At 40.0% G+C, this 16,281-nt stretch overlaps 1 protein-coding gene across 2 annotated transcripts in view; it reads right to left on the minus strand.

Annotated features, from left to right (window-relative positions):
• Positions 1–16,281, minus strand: part of LOC149248830 (uncharacterized) — a 453,527-nt gene that overhangs the window by 233,607 nt on the left and 203,639 nt on the right. For both annotated transcript variants that reach the window (XM_089458565.1, XM_089458564.1), the window contains exon 2: positions 11,734–12,636. In XM_089458565.1, the coding sequence (XP_089314691.1) occupies positions 11,734–12,636 (903 nt within the window). The remainder of the gene's footprint in view (positions 1–11,733; positions 12,637–16,281) is intronic.

The following is a 16,281-nucleotide window of genomic DNA, read 5'->3' on the forward strand; positions in this document are numbered from 1 at the left end:
TTGGAGTTTCATGCGGGGGAGAGTGTTCTTCAGAAGAAGATTCCACATGTTGATCTAGTATAGGAATCCCCCCTTCAAGATGTGGAATTTGATTATCAAATTCTTGAAATAATTTTGTTTTTGCGAATTTATCCAAGCGATCAAGTTGCCGCTCAACAACATTGTCAGTTTTGGATGATTCAAGAAAAAATACATCTCTAGATACAACAAACTTTTTATTTACTTCATCATAGAGTCGGTATGCTTTGGAGGTGTTTGAATACCCTAGGAAGATACACTTACGACTTCTAGCACCAAGTTTGTTTCTATGTACCTTTGGTATCAAAGCATAACAGGTGGAACCAAAGACCCTGAGATGTTTTACCGAACGAACATGTCCATACCACATTTCATAAGGAGTCTTGTTTCTTATAGCATTAGATGGACATCTATTCTTTATATATGCAACACATAGAACAGCATCAACCCAAAACATTATCTTTACATTTTTGAAGAAAAGCATGGATCGTACCATATTCAAGATTGTTCTATTCATTCTTTCAGCTACACCTTTCTGTTGAGGATTATAAGGCACAGTTGTTTGATGTTTGATCCCATGTTGGCGAAGATAGTTTTCAAATTCATTTGATGTGTATTCTTTTCCATTATCAGTGCGAATAGACCCAATATGAGATTGTGCATCATTTTCAATCCATTTATGAAAGTTCTTGAATGTTTGAAAAGCATCAGATTTGTTCTTCAATAAATAAACCCAGCACATTCTGGTGTAGTCATCAATAAATGTCATGATATATTTATTTCCATTTGCAAAAGGAGCAGGCATTGGACCACATAAATCTGAATGAATGAGTTCAAGTTTCCGATGTGCTCTTGAATGCGAATCATGAAAACACTGTTTGCTATGCTTTCCTAGAATGCAAGCATCACATTGCTTAAGTTTCCTAGGAATTGTAGGCACACCAGCAACACCATTTTTCTTCAATAAGCGGAGACTGTCATAGTTCAAGTGTCCAAATCTAGCATGCCATAATAAACTTGATAGAAGTGTACCTTCTTCATGATGAGAATTGTATGAGAAATGTTGTGCATGAGCAGAGGTTCCTTGCAGTTTGAGAAGCCTTCCTTCTTCTATTCCCCTCATGACAAGTGAGTGGCTAGATGCTTTTCTTACCTCAAGCTTGCCATCAAACATATGAATGGAGTGACCTTGCTGGCGGATGTGGACCAAGGACAGCAAGTTTCTCTTGAGCTGTGGGAGATATAGAACATGATCTAGAGGAAAGTCTAGAAGACTAGGCAGTTTAAGCCTGATTGTGCCAAGCCCTGATGGCTTGATTTTTTATTGATCTGCAAAGTATACTGCTCCATCAACATTGTCAGTAAAATCTTCAAAAAAATCTTTTCTATGAGTCATGTGACAGGTTGCTCCTGAATCAAGCAACCAATCATTTTTCTAGGAAGCAAGTGAAGCATTAAACAAATCTTCATTTACTCCAACATTACATTGTGCCTCAACATAGTGAGCGGATTCAGGTGCTTTACCTTTGTCTATATCATCAGTTTTACCTTTTTGTTGATTTCTTTTCTGCTCAATTTTGTCCCATGGTAGCTTGCATGTAGAGGCATCATGTGATCCATTTCTTTTGCAGCGAATGCAGTGCAGATCTGCCTTTTCTCCTTGAGAATGTCTGCCCCCCCTGCCTCTGAAATATCTTCCTCTTCCTCTTCGTCCACCTCTTCCTCTTGTAGAATCTTGAGCAGGATGCTTTTCTTTATGAGCAAGGCACACAGTCTCTTCAGAAGATTCAGGGGCTGTCTTCTTTCCAAAGGCTTTCTCTCTTTCAGCAAACTTTTTCACAAGAGAGTCAAAGGTTATATCTTTGAGATTTCCATTTGCTTGCAAAGACTCAAGATAATTGGAGTAAGTAGGATAAAGTGCCTTGAGAAAAGCAATAAGAGGGATATCCAGCTCAACCTTAGTGGAATTGATATCATGCATTATAGACTTTACTTCAGATGCAAGAGCAAGAGGATCATTATTTTGCAGTTCAAGAGTGAAGAGTTTAATCATGAGTTGAACAACTTCAAGTGCAGAATGTGAGTCATAGAGTTCTTTCAGCTTTTGTAAGGCTTCAAAGGCAGTTGAATATGACGAAATATGGCGACTCACCTCTTCATTTACAGATGCTGCGATTAATGCATAGGCTTTGCTGTTCTTGTTTTCCCAAATGACAAGCTCTTTGTCTGAGGTACGCTGTACTGAGTCATTGTCTCCTTCTCCGACACACACTCCTTTCCACAACTCATTGAAGATGAGGGTGTGTTTTATCATCCGGGACCATTCAGGATAGTTCTCCTTGCTAGTGAGAACTATTCCTACCATGGATATGATTGAATGCATTCTGTAAGAAAAACTTTTGCTGATAGAAAAAAATGCTTTTGCTGCAAAATTTTACTCTTAATGGGAAGGAAAAATATAGTTCTGATATAATGGTCCAGCAAATTCAAATATCAATTTGCATGCTTTATCTTTGCATCTTGTAAACCAAGAAAAAATCCCTTCTTTTTTTCGGTGCGCATCACCCACAGTTCTTATCCAATTCGCAGCAATGGCAGTCATACAATATATATCAATCTGTAGTTAATACGCTATACGCACAAGGTTATTGCAACTATAATCGGAAGATATACCCTCCAGGATAGAAGGCAAGAAGGCGGTTATAATGCGGCGGGACAAATCCGGTAAGGAGTATAAATCTTAGTGTAAGCTACCTCAATTGTGATCTCTGTCAAAATAAGTTGCGTATGACTAAGAGCAGAAAGCCAACAAATATATGTGCATTACAGCATTCTTTGCCTTGAGTTGCACTATTGCTAAATGGATATGTGCATACACAATGGAGATATATAAAAACGAATTATCAATTTCAATCTTAACAAGTCGCCAGCTTTTACCTCTGAAAATCTTTCCAAGTAAAGCCACACATCAAATTGAGAAACCCAGTTACACAAAACTCCTTTTTCTGTTCTGAAGGGCACCCAGAGTATATAATAGTTGAAGCTACGCTGGTGGAGGACGGTAAGGATGGCGTCTCTATAGCTATCACTGTTTCTAAAGGAGAAGGCCCTTTCTTTCAATTTGATTGCATCGGGTATTACTACGGCTTTCAAATGGAGGGCGTGGCCACAAGTGAGCAATCGAAAACACTGTTTTCTTGCTCGGATCCCCACGCTTCAACAGTGAATCAACTCAACAGTCCTCCAAGCAATCCAGGCCAGCCGAGGCTAGGCTTTTCAAGATCTTTGAAATAAACAATGACAGAAACAAGAATAAAGCCGTTAATGGCCTGAGTCAGACAAAGACAAGCTAGGCGAGCGGCTATTCGAATCCTCCAGGACGGGCGTTCATGGCGTGAACAGAGCTCAGTTATCTGCTGTTGCTCTCGTCCTAGCAGCCCTGAGAAAGTCCGTTGTGGCTTGCAGAGCAACCAGAGAGGATTCTTGTTCTATGGAGATCAGCTGGCCGACAAATGCCAGGCATGTTGTTCATGGCGTGAAAATTCATGGCATTGGATAGCCACATGAATTTGGGCTACCAACGTTTAGCAGAATGTCCAACGCATGTCAGGTGAATGTCAGATGAATGTCAGACAGATAGCGCAGGTACAGAGAGCGCAGGGATGGCAGATAGAACGCAGGTAATCAGTGGCTGAATTATATGGGGAGCAATGGAGCAGACCAGGAGTTACAAAGACACAAAGGCTAAAAAAAGAAGCTGGCTCTGATACCATGTCAGGCCAGGCAGTAACTCCATTAGGCAAAAAAACTGATTCGTATTATTCCATTAGGTAGGTCTTTGTTATATACAATAGGGAGTGATTGTTCAGTTCATCTCCCAATGACTGTTCACATTCCTAATTTAATTATTTACATAAATTCACCCAATCATGAAGATTAGGTGTCAACACCTTCAATCGGCGCCTTCCTCCGTTCCATGGTCCTTCTACCGCCGTCCAAGATTCTTCGAACCTGCAAGCATAATCACATATTCAAAACTTTTCGATTTCCTTCTTTTTGTATGCGTGAGTAAGGATTATCAAACCATTTTTATTATGTGGGCTAGTATACGTCTAGCATAGGCATTTTTTATGGTTAGGTTTCCTTCTTTTTTTTTTACCTTCGTTTATATGGTTATGTTTTGTTTTTTTTTTAATTTATTTCATTTTAGTTTTGTTTCATTTTAATTTCAAACTCATAAATATAAATATATATATATATATATATATAGTAAAAGCAAATTCAATTTTTTATATTGTATATTCGATAGGTGTTAGTTCTTTTATTCTGATTTTAGCCTAGCTTTTAGTCTTAGGTTTTAGTTTTAAATTAAATTTTCATGTAGCTTAGGTTTCCTTTTTTGGTTATAATTTGGTTTTGTTTCATTTTATTTTAGAATAAATCAAAAATCAATAAAAAAATATAAAAATATAAAAAATCATAAATGGTTTAGAAAAATAAAAAAGGTCCCTTTTCATTTTTAGAATTTTAGTTTGGAATAGATTTAGGCTTTATTCTGATTTTTAATTTTAAAAATATAAAAGTTAAAAATTAAAAATAAAAAAAGCCATAAAAAGTTTTCTTTTTTAGAATTTAGATTTTCCCCGTTTTTATGTATATATGATAGAGTGTTAGTTTCAGATTTAGATTTAAATTTTATTTATTTAGATTTCAATCTTGTTTTATTTTAAACTTAAAATTTTACAAAAATATAAAAATATTAAAAAAAAAAAAAAAAAAAAAATTTGAAAAAAACTTAACAAAAAATTGAAAATTTCATTTTTAGTGTCTCTATGTTCCATTTCTCTGTAGTTAAATGCACTTAATGTTTATTTTGAAGTTAGCTATGTGAAAGTGGTATCTGGTTAGCATTTAAATTTTATGATCATTTAAAGCATTTAATTTTTCTTGAAGTTTAATTGCTGGATCATCGTTAAAGCATTGTGAATTTACTGAATATCTTGCATTGCTTGGGTTATTTGATGATAAATGATTGTTAATGGTGGAATTACAAAGTTCATATTTCTGCAGCATTTAATAAATAATCATTTAATCATTAACTCCATAAGGCACTAGTACATTAATTCCTAAAATCAATCAAGTACTGGTATTGCCTCGCTGTGTCTCCGAACCCAACTGGTCCACAGTTGGTCTTCCTTCATCCCATAGGGTCTAGCCCTCTTAGCCTCGGGAGACGGCTTAAACGGAGAGATTGGGAATCAGAGTGACAGCCCCCGGTCTGAGCGTTGGCTCGCTGCCCAGACAATCTGTGCAACAACACTCTCCAAGTGACCCTCAAGCCTCCTCTTATACTTTTCCTATTAACATCTCAACGGTCAAGATTAAGTCCCTAATCAACGGCTAAGATTAGATCTGGCTTGATCCATGTCTTTTGGACCACTCTAACACATATTCATATTAATACACATTAATATTTTATTTTCCCTAAGTTTAGACTTAGGGACTCCATTAAAAATATTAATTATTTTAATATCTCCTGATCTGTTTAGAATCTGCCCAAACCCTTTCTGGGTATTGGAGATCTCATATGCCCCAACCTCTCCACCAAATTTCGTGGCTAGAGCACATCTGATGCTACCCCAAATCAACACTCCCTCTTAGCGAGGACTGTGCTCTAGCAATACTCCTCACTAAGTATTACTCTGATCATCCGACATCGGTACCTGTGTTGATGCTAGGCCTTCCTGCCCAACATCCTCTGCACTGCTGCCTCCTATACTGCTACCCATGGTTCTGCCACTACCACTGCTGCATCTGTACGACAGCTCCCTCTGCATTCGTGTTGTTGCTGGTCCTTCCTCCCGGTACTGCATCTGCACTGCAACTCCCTCTACATCTGTGCTGTTGGTGGTCCTTTCTCCCGGCGCTACATCTGCATTGCACCTCCTCTCATCAAGCTGCATCGTGCTACCTACTGCTACACTACAACTCAGTTACTAAGAAGTAAGTAATTGATCTCCCAATTGACCTCCCTGTTGGGCTAGAAACACCCACTGATGCTGAAGCTCCCTCTGCCGCTGACAAGTGCTCCCTCTCTGACCTCTGCGCTGCTGCAACAACTCTCCTGCATCTCGCACCGTTGCACACCTCTTTGTGTCGTCCTACATTGGTGCAACACTCCTATGCCTCTCGCATTGTTGCAGCCTGCTAACTCTGCGTTGTCTTGGGACTCCTGCACTATATCTCTCTCTACTGCTCCATCCGCATCCGTCTCTACCCACCCAGCCAGTCCTACTACTCCTCATCGGGGCTCTCGTAGCAAGGTCTAATCCAAGAGGTTGGGTACCTTAAGGATCCTACCCCTCATTGCCTGTAGGCCACCTGACTACAGCTCGATGTCTCCCCACTTCTTCTCAAGTGGCGCATGTGCACTCATGGCATAGTCATCGTCTGTCAAAACTTCCTTCTCTACCCGTGTTGGCGCTGCCTTAGTCTCGGAAGACTCTCCCTTACTCTTCTTCCTTGGGCACTGGGTCGCATAATGACCCATCTCCCCACAGTGGAAGCACTTGATCTTGGAGAGATCTTTCTTCTTTCGCTTCTCCTGCTTTCCCTCAGATGCTAGGGCCACATCCTCCTGCTCCTGCTGAACCTTGATCCCTTTGTTGCTGCTACCTGTCTTTGACTGTCGTCTGACCTGGCGAAGAGCTGCCCACATCTCGTCCCAAGGTAGGAGAGTCCCTCTTCCCAGGATACTTTGGACAAACACTTCCCGATCTTCTGAGACAGCATTCAGGGTTGTCCTCACCATAAGCTCCTGATCCGATGTCGCTCCTATAGCAGTCAACTGGTCTCGGATCTCATTCAGTCCTCCAAGGAAATCTGGTTCTCGAGCAGCATTCTTCTCTACACAGAAGTATGTTGGTACAGCCTCTTGAGAGCCCCCCACATCTCAACTGTCATTTCCTTCTCGGCTATATGTGGTACCACATGATCCTTGACCCCGTCAAAGGTTAATGCACTTGGCCCTCGCCATCGCTTCTTCGTACTTGTCATTATCATTTGGGTCGACTGGAATAGCTATTGTCTTCAAGGCGAAGTTCTTGACACGATTCCTGTCAAGCATTGATAAGATTCTGGCCTTCCAAACTGCGAAGTTCGATGCTCCGTCCAGTCTATCCTGGTCTCTTACCCCCTGAAGTGCCATGACGCTCCTCTACTTCCCTCCTGCGAGTTCTCTGTTCGATGACTCTGAGTCTCTACTTCACGTCTAGAAGTTTTCTTCTAGACTCCCTATGAGTCCTAATTTCCCTCTTGGAAATCCTTACGTCACTTGTCGAGATGCCCCCTACTCTGATCGTCTTGTGCAACTGCATCGCTGATCCAGGTTCCTCGACTAGAAACCCTCGGTAACAACTCCTCTGGCCCTGCTCTGTGAGGCACTGTTCTAACTACAGTACCTCACCAACTCTACTCTGCAATATTTTTGCAGCCTTCTAGACTCCAGCAACTACCTCTCTGTGAACTGAGTCAGCCCCTCTCTGCCTCACACTGGCTCTGCGTCACCCCATATGGGTCTGCGTCAACCCTTGGATGCCCTGTATCAGCCCTCTGGCCCTCTGCATTAGCAACGCTGGCCTCTTTGAGGCTCTGCGCAGCTCCTGGCTTCTTCTGCGTGGCTCTGGCTGGCTCTGCGTCACACTTCCTCGGCTTTTGCGCTGCTAGAAACAGCTTTTGTTACCTTGGGATAGTTGTTTTTTGCTGCTATTGCTCCACTCGGCTGATGTCTTTTAGTCCTCCTATGATCTGCAATCACCCTCTGATACCATGTTGAAGTTTCTAATTTTCCTTAGTTAAAAACCCTTCATGCACTTTTTCTGATTTATTCCTACCTACTTGTTATTTTTTCTTTAACAAGCTTTTACAAAGTAAATACTGAAAATAAACACCAGTGCATGCTCAACATATTACAGATCAGCAACTAAAAGAAACAAGAACAAACATACCACATGACACCATTATTTTTGGACCAATGTCCCTGGAAAAACCCAATGCAGGAAAACTAGTGCAGCTATCTGAGGGCTTTCTTATTAAGCAATATTAGAGTACAATCTGGGTGTCGAAACTGGCCTACCCAACAGAGAATTTCCTTAGCAGCTATACCTCACAGTTTGAGAGAAATCTCCTGGCTGAAACCCCGGAAAATCCTTCCGGCAGTTCCTCAGCACAAAATTGCTTTGCAACCCCAACGTCGGCCCAATCTAGACTGCATCAGCCCCTCTCTGTCTCACGTTGGCCCTATGTCAGCCTTTCTTGGCCTATGTCAGCCCAGGAGGCCCTGCGTTAGCTCTGGGAGCCCTGGTGCTCTGCGCAGCACTTGGCTACCTCTGTGTGGCCCTGCGTGAGCCCTTGCTGGCTCTGCATCACCCTTCTTGGCTATTGTGTTGCTCTCTCGGCACAATCTCTGCCTTCTCTGTTTCTCTGTACTCAATGCCCCTCAGTTGCTCTCCCGATCACTGATTCTATCTCTCTTAGCAAACCCCGCTCTAGAGAATAGAACGATTGATCATCTTGTGTGCTCTCCAAGTGACCCTCAAGCCTCCTCTTATACTTTTCCTGTTGACATCTCAACGGCCGAAATTAAGTCCCTAATCAATGGCTAAGATTAGATCTGGCTTGATCCATGTCTTTTGGACCACTCTAACACAGATTCATATTAATACACATTAATATTTTATTTTCCCTAGGTTTAGACTTAGGGACTCCATTAAAAATATTAATTATTTTAATATCTCCTAATCTATTTAGAATCTGCCCAGACCCTTTCTGGGTATTGGAGATCTCATGTGCTCCAACCTCTCCACCAAATTTCATGGCTAGAGCACATCCGATGCTACCCCAAATCAACACAGAGAGACTGACGCAGACCCTAGAGGTTGACGCTGGGAGATTTCGTGGGGCAGATTGGGGCAGATATTTGTCTCTGACTGAGAAGTACTACTGCCGAGGGCATTCTCTGTCGGGTGAGCCATTTTTGGCACCCAGATTGTATTTTGAAACTGCTTAACAATAAAACCCTCAAATAGCTGCATCGGTTTTGCCGCTTTGGGTTTTTCCGGGGACATTAGTCCAAAAATAACGGTGTCACTTGTGTGCTTGTTTTTCCTTCAGTTGATAATATGTATGTGTTGAGACTGTACTTGTATTTATTTTCAGTTTTTACATGGTAAATAAGTTGTTAATTAACAGAACAAGTAGGAAGAAATAAATCAAAAAGTACAGGAAGGATTTCTAACAGATAGACTTAGAAATTCCAACACACATTATCTATACTTCCTAATTATCACTTCCCACAGAGAGAAAGGAATCCTTATGCCTTTCTTTTTTGTAGGTTTCCCCTTATTGACACTAACACCTTGTTTGGAGCGTAGCCCAAAAGTTGAAAACCTTGGTGGTCATTAGTCTCATTGGCAATCACCTTGCATCTAACAAGGCCAATCATCACTTGGCCTTGATCAAATGATCTTGTTAGTTGTTTGACTTCAGCACATCTTTCATAGCTAGAAAGTTGTTCTCATACCTTAGGTCCCATTAGCCTTCTTGGTGGAATCCTTCATGCCTGGCAGGTGCTCTCCTCATTGGTATCTGACCAGGTGGTTGTCTCGCATGTGTCGACTTCAGTACATCATTATCCTAGGGACATGGTGCCATATTATCGACACTTCTCGATGATCACTTCACGCTAAGAGAAAGGAATCCTTATTACCTTTCTTGTCAACAAGTTGCCCCTCAGCGACACTGATACCTTACTAGGGGGGTAGCCCAAAAGTTGAGCACCTTGGTGGTCATTAGCCTCATTGGTGATCACTTTGCATCTGACAAGTTCAATCATTATTGGGCCTTGTTTCAACACATCTTTCACATTTGGCAAATTGTGCTCATACCTTAGGTCCCATTAGCCTTATTGGTGGATTCCTTCGTTCCCAACAAATGTTTCCCTCATTGGCATCTAACCAAGTGGCTATCTCCCATGTGTCGACTTTAGCACATCATTCACTGGGAACAATGCACAGGTTACGTGGTTGCACCTTGCAATTGGATGAGCATGTGTGTGCATGAGATCCCCTTTCATCCGATCAGACAAGGCTCCATACTTGTTGATCATGACCCTCATACTGGGAGCAATTTACAGGTTACGTGGTTGTAGCTTGTAGTTGGATAAGGATGTGTGTGGGTGAGATCCCCTTTCAGCCTTGTACTTAAGTTGTGCCTTTCCCAAGAAGCCTCGTAGTCACCTTGTACCCTTATCCTTAGAATATCCATCATAGGTGACCTTATACTGGGACTCCTCCCAATGGTGAAAATCCATAAAGAGTAGGGGATTTTGGCTATGGTGATATTGGGCCACTACCCCATTGTTGTCACTTGGTCTAGTAATAGCCTCGTAGGGTACCCCTCTCCAAGGCCTACTAGTTTTTGCAGCAACAATACCAATCACCACCTCAAGTCATGGAGAGTCTAACAAGCCCAAACATGCTAAATGAAACCTTAATTGCAACCTCCATGGAGTATGTCCCATCAAGTGATGTGACTAAGCCTCAAAATGTGCAAACAAGGTGAGAACTCCGAAATCTAGGATGTGGCATGACATGAGGCGTCCTAGTATATGACTAATAGCTCAAAACTGTTTTGACCAATGCCTTGGGAACCATGAATTGCTTAATATATGTGAAGATGCATTGGGGATTGTGAACTTCCTTGGGAACCATGAAGATATCAAAAATTAGGATGAAGCAAAATGTTCAAGAGGAACCATACCACATCATATTATCCATCAACATGTCACTAAACCCTCTAGCTCATCATCATCCATAGAATCAAGTTAATGCCCCAACTATCCAGCCTCTAGCTCATCATCATCCATGGAATCAAGTGAATGCCCCAACTATCCGGGGCTCATAGTGACAAAACCACAAGAGGTAAAGAAGAAATTCATTAGTGCATAGTGCACAGTACACAGATTACTCCATCATGCATACATCAAAGTACAGACATGTTTATTCTTGTGAGAACTCATCTACCCATCAAACACAGAAAATACTCTGAACAAGCCTATGGTTGAGAAGCAAATATTTGGAAGGTGACAAATAGGGATTAGAAAAGTGCATGATGCTGCCCCAGTGTAGCTTCCAACAAATTTCAGGGGGTGATAAAAGTCTCTGTCAACATGATAATGATCTTTGATGAAAATCTGTTAACAATGAACATACGTTTGACATTTTAGCCTATCAATTAAATCACAAAATATTAGTAAATATGAGTGAAAAATAAGTTCAGTAACCCAAACAGGAAATCTTTCAAATATGACAGAGAAGGGTTAACCATTTGATGAAGGTGCCCAAATCATAAATGTAGCTTACAAGTAGTTTCAGAGATCAATGAATATGCCTTTCAACGAGAATGACCTTGAATGACTTTCTTTAACATGAATTAAACATTTTAGCCTAGCCATTGTTTAATAGTGATAAGTCCAAAAACAAATTAGAGAAACCTGCAAGCTTAACCATGCAACCATGTTTTCCAGCACATGGAGATGTGAGTCAAATTTATTGTATACAATAACTAGCATGATGAAGCTCCCTCATTGAAGCACATAGATGAAGCATTTGCATTTCAAGCATAAAGACGCAAGATTATAAGAGAAGAGCCACATACCCCAGGATCCTTTGGAGATTTATATAGCTCTCCTTTCCTTAAAATACTGAAATGATTGAAGTCCAAATCATACATATCTTCACACCCGTGCCTTATTCCCAGAGAAGCAAACACTATAATTTTCCGTATTGTATGTGACTGTGCATTTTTTAGGTCAAGTACACCTGATTCCATTATCCTCCTTACCTCCTTTGGGCAAAATGCTTTTTTTGGAACTTTTTTGTATGACAAAACATTATTTGGACCTCTTACAGGCCCAATATCATATCCAGAAAAATTCTTGCCAATTAAATCCATGCAAGTTTTATTTTCCTTCCCTCCCTTGTTCTTTTTCTTCTTCTTTTTCGTTCTTTTATGATCCCCAGTCACATCTTCCCTGTGTGAACCTGTGCCTGCTAGAAAGGCCCCATCATTTTGGTCCTCCTTTACTTCAACCTTCATATCCAAACTTTTCCCATCCTTCAAACCACTACACAATCCTTCTAGTCCTTGAAATCCTGTTCCCTCACACTCACCTTCTTCTTGCTTCACTTCAATTTTTAACCCTGAATGTGTGGTTTGTTTCTCTTCATCTTCATCTTCATCCTCATCATTGTCATCATCATCAAAGTCATCGTCATCGCTGTCATCGCTGTTACCATCTTCATCCATAACAGGAAGACCATCCTTAATTTTATGACAGTCCAAGTCTGGAATCTGTACTTCCTCCTGGCTCATCCAATTTACAATGGTATTTTGTCGAGTACTCACTTCTAAACCAGTATGCAAACTCCCTTGCTTGACCTGTGAAACTTTGTTTGGAACCTTCAGAATATCTACATTATCCAATTCACCGGCTTTCTCTCCTTTCCTCACTCTCTTGAGCTTCTTGATGCTGTTTTGAATCATACTATGAGGTTCATCCTAACATATGAGAAAAACAAAAACAAAAAAAATGGAATCATCAGTGTCTTTTGATACCAAAACTGTGAAATAGAAATTGTGATTCATGTAAACAGATTCTGAGCATTCAATATTACTAAAAAATCCTGTGTTAGCAAAACAATTTGAAAAGCAAATAAGAAATTGGCACATTCATAATTTAAACAAGTTCCTGATTGCTGCTTTATATAATCCATGCTGACATGGCAGAAGTGAAAAGGCAGAAATGAAAGACAAACAGTTCCATAAGCAATTGGATATACCTTGAGAGTACCAGGGTGTTTTCTAGCATTCAAATAATAAATAAATAAAGGTATGTACTCTAGCCTTAAAAACACCTTAAGAATGTTTGTGCCAAATGCAAACCCAGTGCATTATTTGACATATAATACAAGGAGTCTGGATTCAAACAAGTACAATGTTTTTGAAATGTTTCAAAAAAGGGTGCTTTCTATTAGACAATAAAACAGAGAAATGTATATTGCTTAGCTTTTGAAACACCATGTGAACCAATGAACTAAGGAAAAGTACAACGAGTTACGTAAAAGCAGTTTGAGCATTGCTACAAGGGGGCTTGACTCAAAAATTGAGACAACAGTTTGTCTTCTATCATAAAGCGGAATCTAATACATGTAAGAATCCATTAAAAATTTAGCATCCATCGGAAACTATTTGTGTATTCTGAAAAAATTATTTGTTACCTTCCTTCAACCAATCAAACATCGCCAAAGGTGTGTTGACCAAGTCCCGACAACATACTCTGTCTCTCAAAAATGTCTAGAGAGAGTTTATTTTTAAGACCCTCATCACGCCTCAAAACACTAAAAAAGAAACACATAGGGGAAAACAAGCTTCTTCAAGAAGTGACAAAGACCAGGAGCCATAGAAGTTCAAGAAACCTTGCTAATTAAGGCCAATGTATCCACAATCTACCAATGCAATCAGTCACCATATTGTGTCTGTAAGTGATGAGTTATTGTATTTAACTCATGATCACCTTTTGAGGATTTGCACTCGGCACACTAAGACAAAACTAAATTTCCCCAAATGCCAGGATTTGGCATGAAACCCTTTTCTTGGTGAACAGATCATTATCTGATGCCTAATAGCATAGAAGAAGGTAGGCAGATACAATCATTTGAAACAGATGCACAAACTCAACGAAGGAAGAAGAATCATGTGACTTGTGTACAAAATTTGCAAGGGACCAGAAAATTATTAAGCATAATAATGTGGCTAGTAAACGAGGAAAGTCTCCTAGTAGAAGCACATCTGAGATGGATGGATGAAATGAATGGGAAAGCAAGGAGCTTGAGGGAAAATAGTTGATATCATCTACGGTTTGAGGTAACCCATTCCAAGAAAAGGTGTTTAGCATTTGTTAATAAAAATGGAGTGCTTGTTTCAGAAAACTTATAAAGATTAAGATACCTTGAATCTTGTGAAACAAAAATTTATGCATTTAATAAGGATTCTAGTGTGGAAAAATTGCATTCAACCTGCCCTAATGTGCTTGGACCTCCAAAAGACCCATTGCATCCAAGAACATTCAGAGCCTATTTTCTATTTTATTAAAGGTGTGTATGCAAATATAACTGTTTATAAAAGAGCTGCAGCTCAACCAAATACAACAACTCTCAAAGGAACAAGACAAATGAGATTTCGCATGCATCATTCTACACATCATAAAGCTAAAACAAGTGTCCACATTTCCTGCATTCTATATTTTAACGTATTGGTCTACATTTATCATTTACTAATGATTGCAAACACCTCCTTTGATCCTACCAACTAGTTTATCCCTCAACACTCCATATAAGCTTAATGTGTAATTGTTAGACTAGGATGAGTGTACTTGGTAAATTAATAGAGCTTGGAATTTGGTTACCTGGCCAGTAGAAGGCACAGGATCAATTATATGACAGAAGCCTGATATTTAGATTCCAAATGACGACCAAATGCATACAAGCCCTGTGCAGAAGATAGCTAGAACTCAACTTGCAAGGGAACACAAGTTTTGGGGGCAACTTAAGTGAGGCAGGAAGGGAAGGGGACTTGATCTCTGAAATGTAGAAAAACAGCACATACTGGGAGATTCCAAAATGCAGTTGACAGTTTTTGAAGTCTATGGATGAAGAGGAGTTAGGACCAATGTTATCAGAACAGGACATGTTACCAAACTGGTCGACCCCAACAACCACAACCAGTAAAAGACCGGAAACAAATACCAGTCACTTCCATGGGTAAATATAGTACTGAAAGAAAGAAAGAAAGAAAGAAATTATACTAATTCCACAAATGACCAAATTAGGTCAGTAGGACTCAAAACTACATTAAGCAACAATGGTAATGCAAAAGAGCCTAAGGTGTCTCCTAAAAAGGAAAGACAAGAAGCAAGAATCTAGGCTAGTGAAAGGACAAATAAAATAAAACAACGAAAGGGATAAACCCAATTAGGTAGACCCAGACAGTGAATTAGAGACTAATCATGCATAAGAGGAGAGGAAGAAACACTCCCATAGCAAACAAGGTTGGTCAGATAATGAGAAGAGGCCAATAAAAAAATCCAAATCTGCTTAGAGGAGGAGCTTGCAGCCCAGTCAACAGCTGATGTGTAGCCTAAAAGAATTATCTCTCAGAGATAAACAAGGACTGATAATGGAGGATGATATGATATGGTAGCTTTTATTAAATCATCCATGAGACCAACAGGTGTATGGAACTAAAGGTTCATACATTCGATGCAACATTTTTTTAAAATACAAAGCAAGAAATAAAAAGAACAAATCAAAGACAAGTGCTAGAATATGGTACAAAGAAAGTATGGACTACTGCTCTGGGCTCAACCTCCTCTCCATGTCAAGAATCTATCCTATTGTGGCTAATTTCCAAAGCTTTCCTCTTAGGTGCATAGTTTTTGTGGCCTATTTTGCTGTTGCTTCCAAACGGTCCTCTAAAACATTGTCCCCCAGCTACAACTTTCCCAATTTGTTCCCCTCAAGATGTGGGCATATGCCTCGTAGTACAATAAGAAATGTTGTTCAATCTCTACTTCTTCTTTCTCACACACTTGGCAAACCTTTTCTTTCAATTCTCCCTTACGTTGTTCCTACTGTGATTTCTCATCGTAGTCTAGGAGAGTTGGTTCTTAGTTGAAATATGATCTTTTTTATCAGAAAGGAATATTAAGTTTCAAGTAGTCTTAGGTGTTGACTTCTTCTTTCATGTTGAATTTGTCTACATAATATCAGTACTTCCACTTTATGTGTCTCCTCCATTTACACTTTCTGTAGCGTTCTTGTATATTCTTCATCAGCGCCTTCTTATCAATCAATCAATTCTACCCCATGATCCAAATTCTAAACCACTTCATACGTTGCAGATTTCAAGTGCCAATATTCCTCTTCAATGCTACTTAGCTAATTTTGACAGGAATTCTATGGTCGTCCATGGTTTCCACTCTTTGAGGGATCCATGTGTTGCCCTTTATCATTTGGATCTAATTAGTCCTATGAAGACTTAAGCAACAAGGGCACCCCACTTTCCTCTAGTTGTGTGGTACTGTCCAAGCACTTGCACAGCAAAGAACTTGGTAGAATCCTTTTGGGTGAAGGTAATGTAGTATAC

Source organism: Pinus tabuliformis, chromosome 7, assembly GCF_031772625.1.
Source record: "Pinus tabuliformis cultivar Carrire ecotype Pingquan chromosome 7, CPIR1, whole genome shotgun sequence".
Classification (NCBI taxonomy): domain Eukaryota; kingdom Viridiplantae; phylum Streptophyta; class Pinopsida; order Pinales; family Pinaceae; genus Pinus; species Pinus tabuliformis.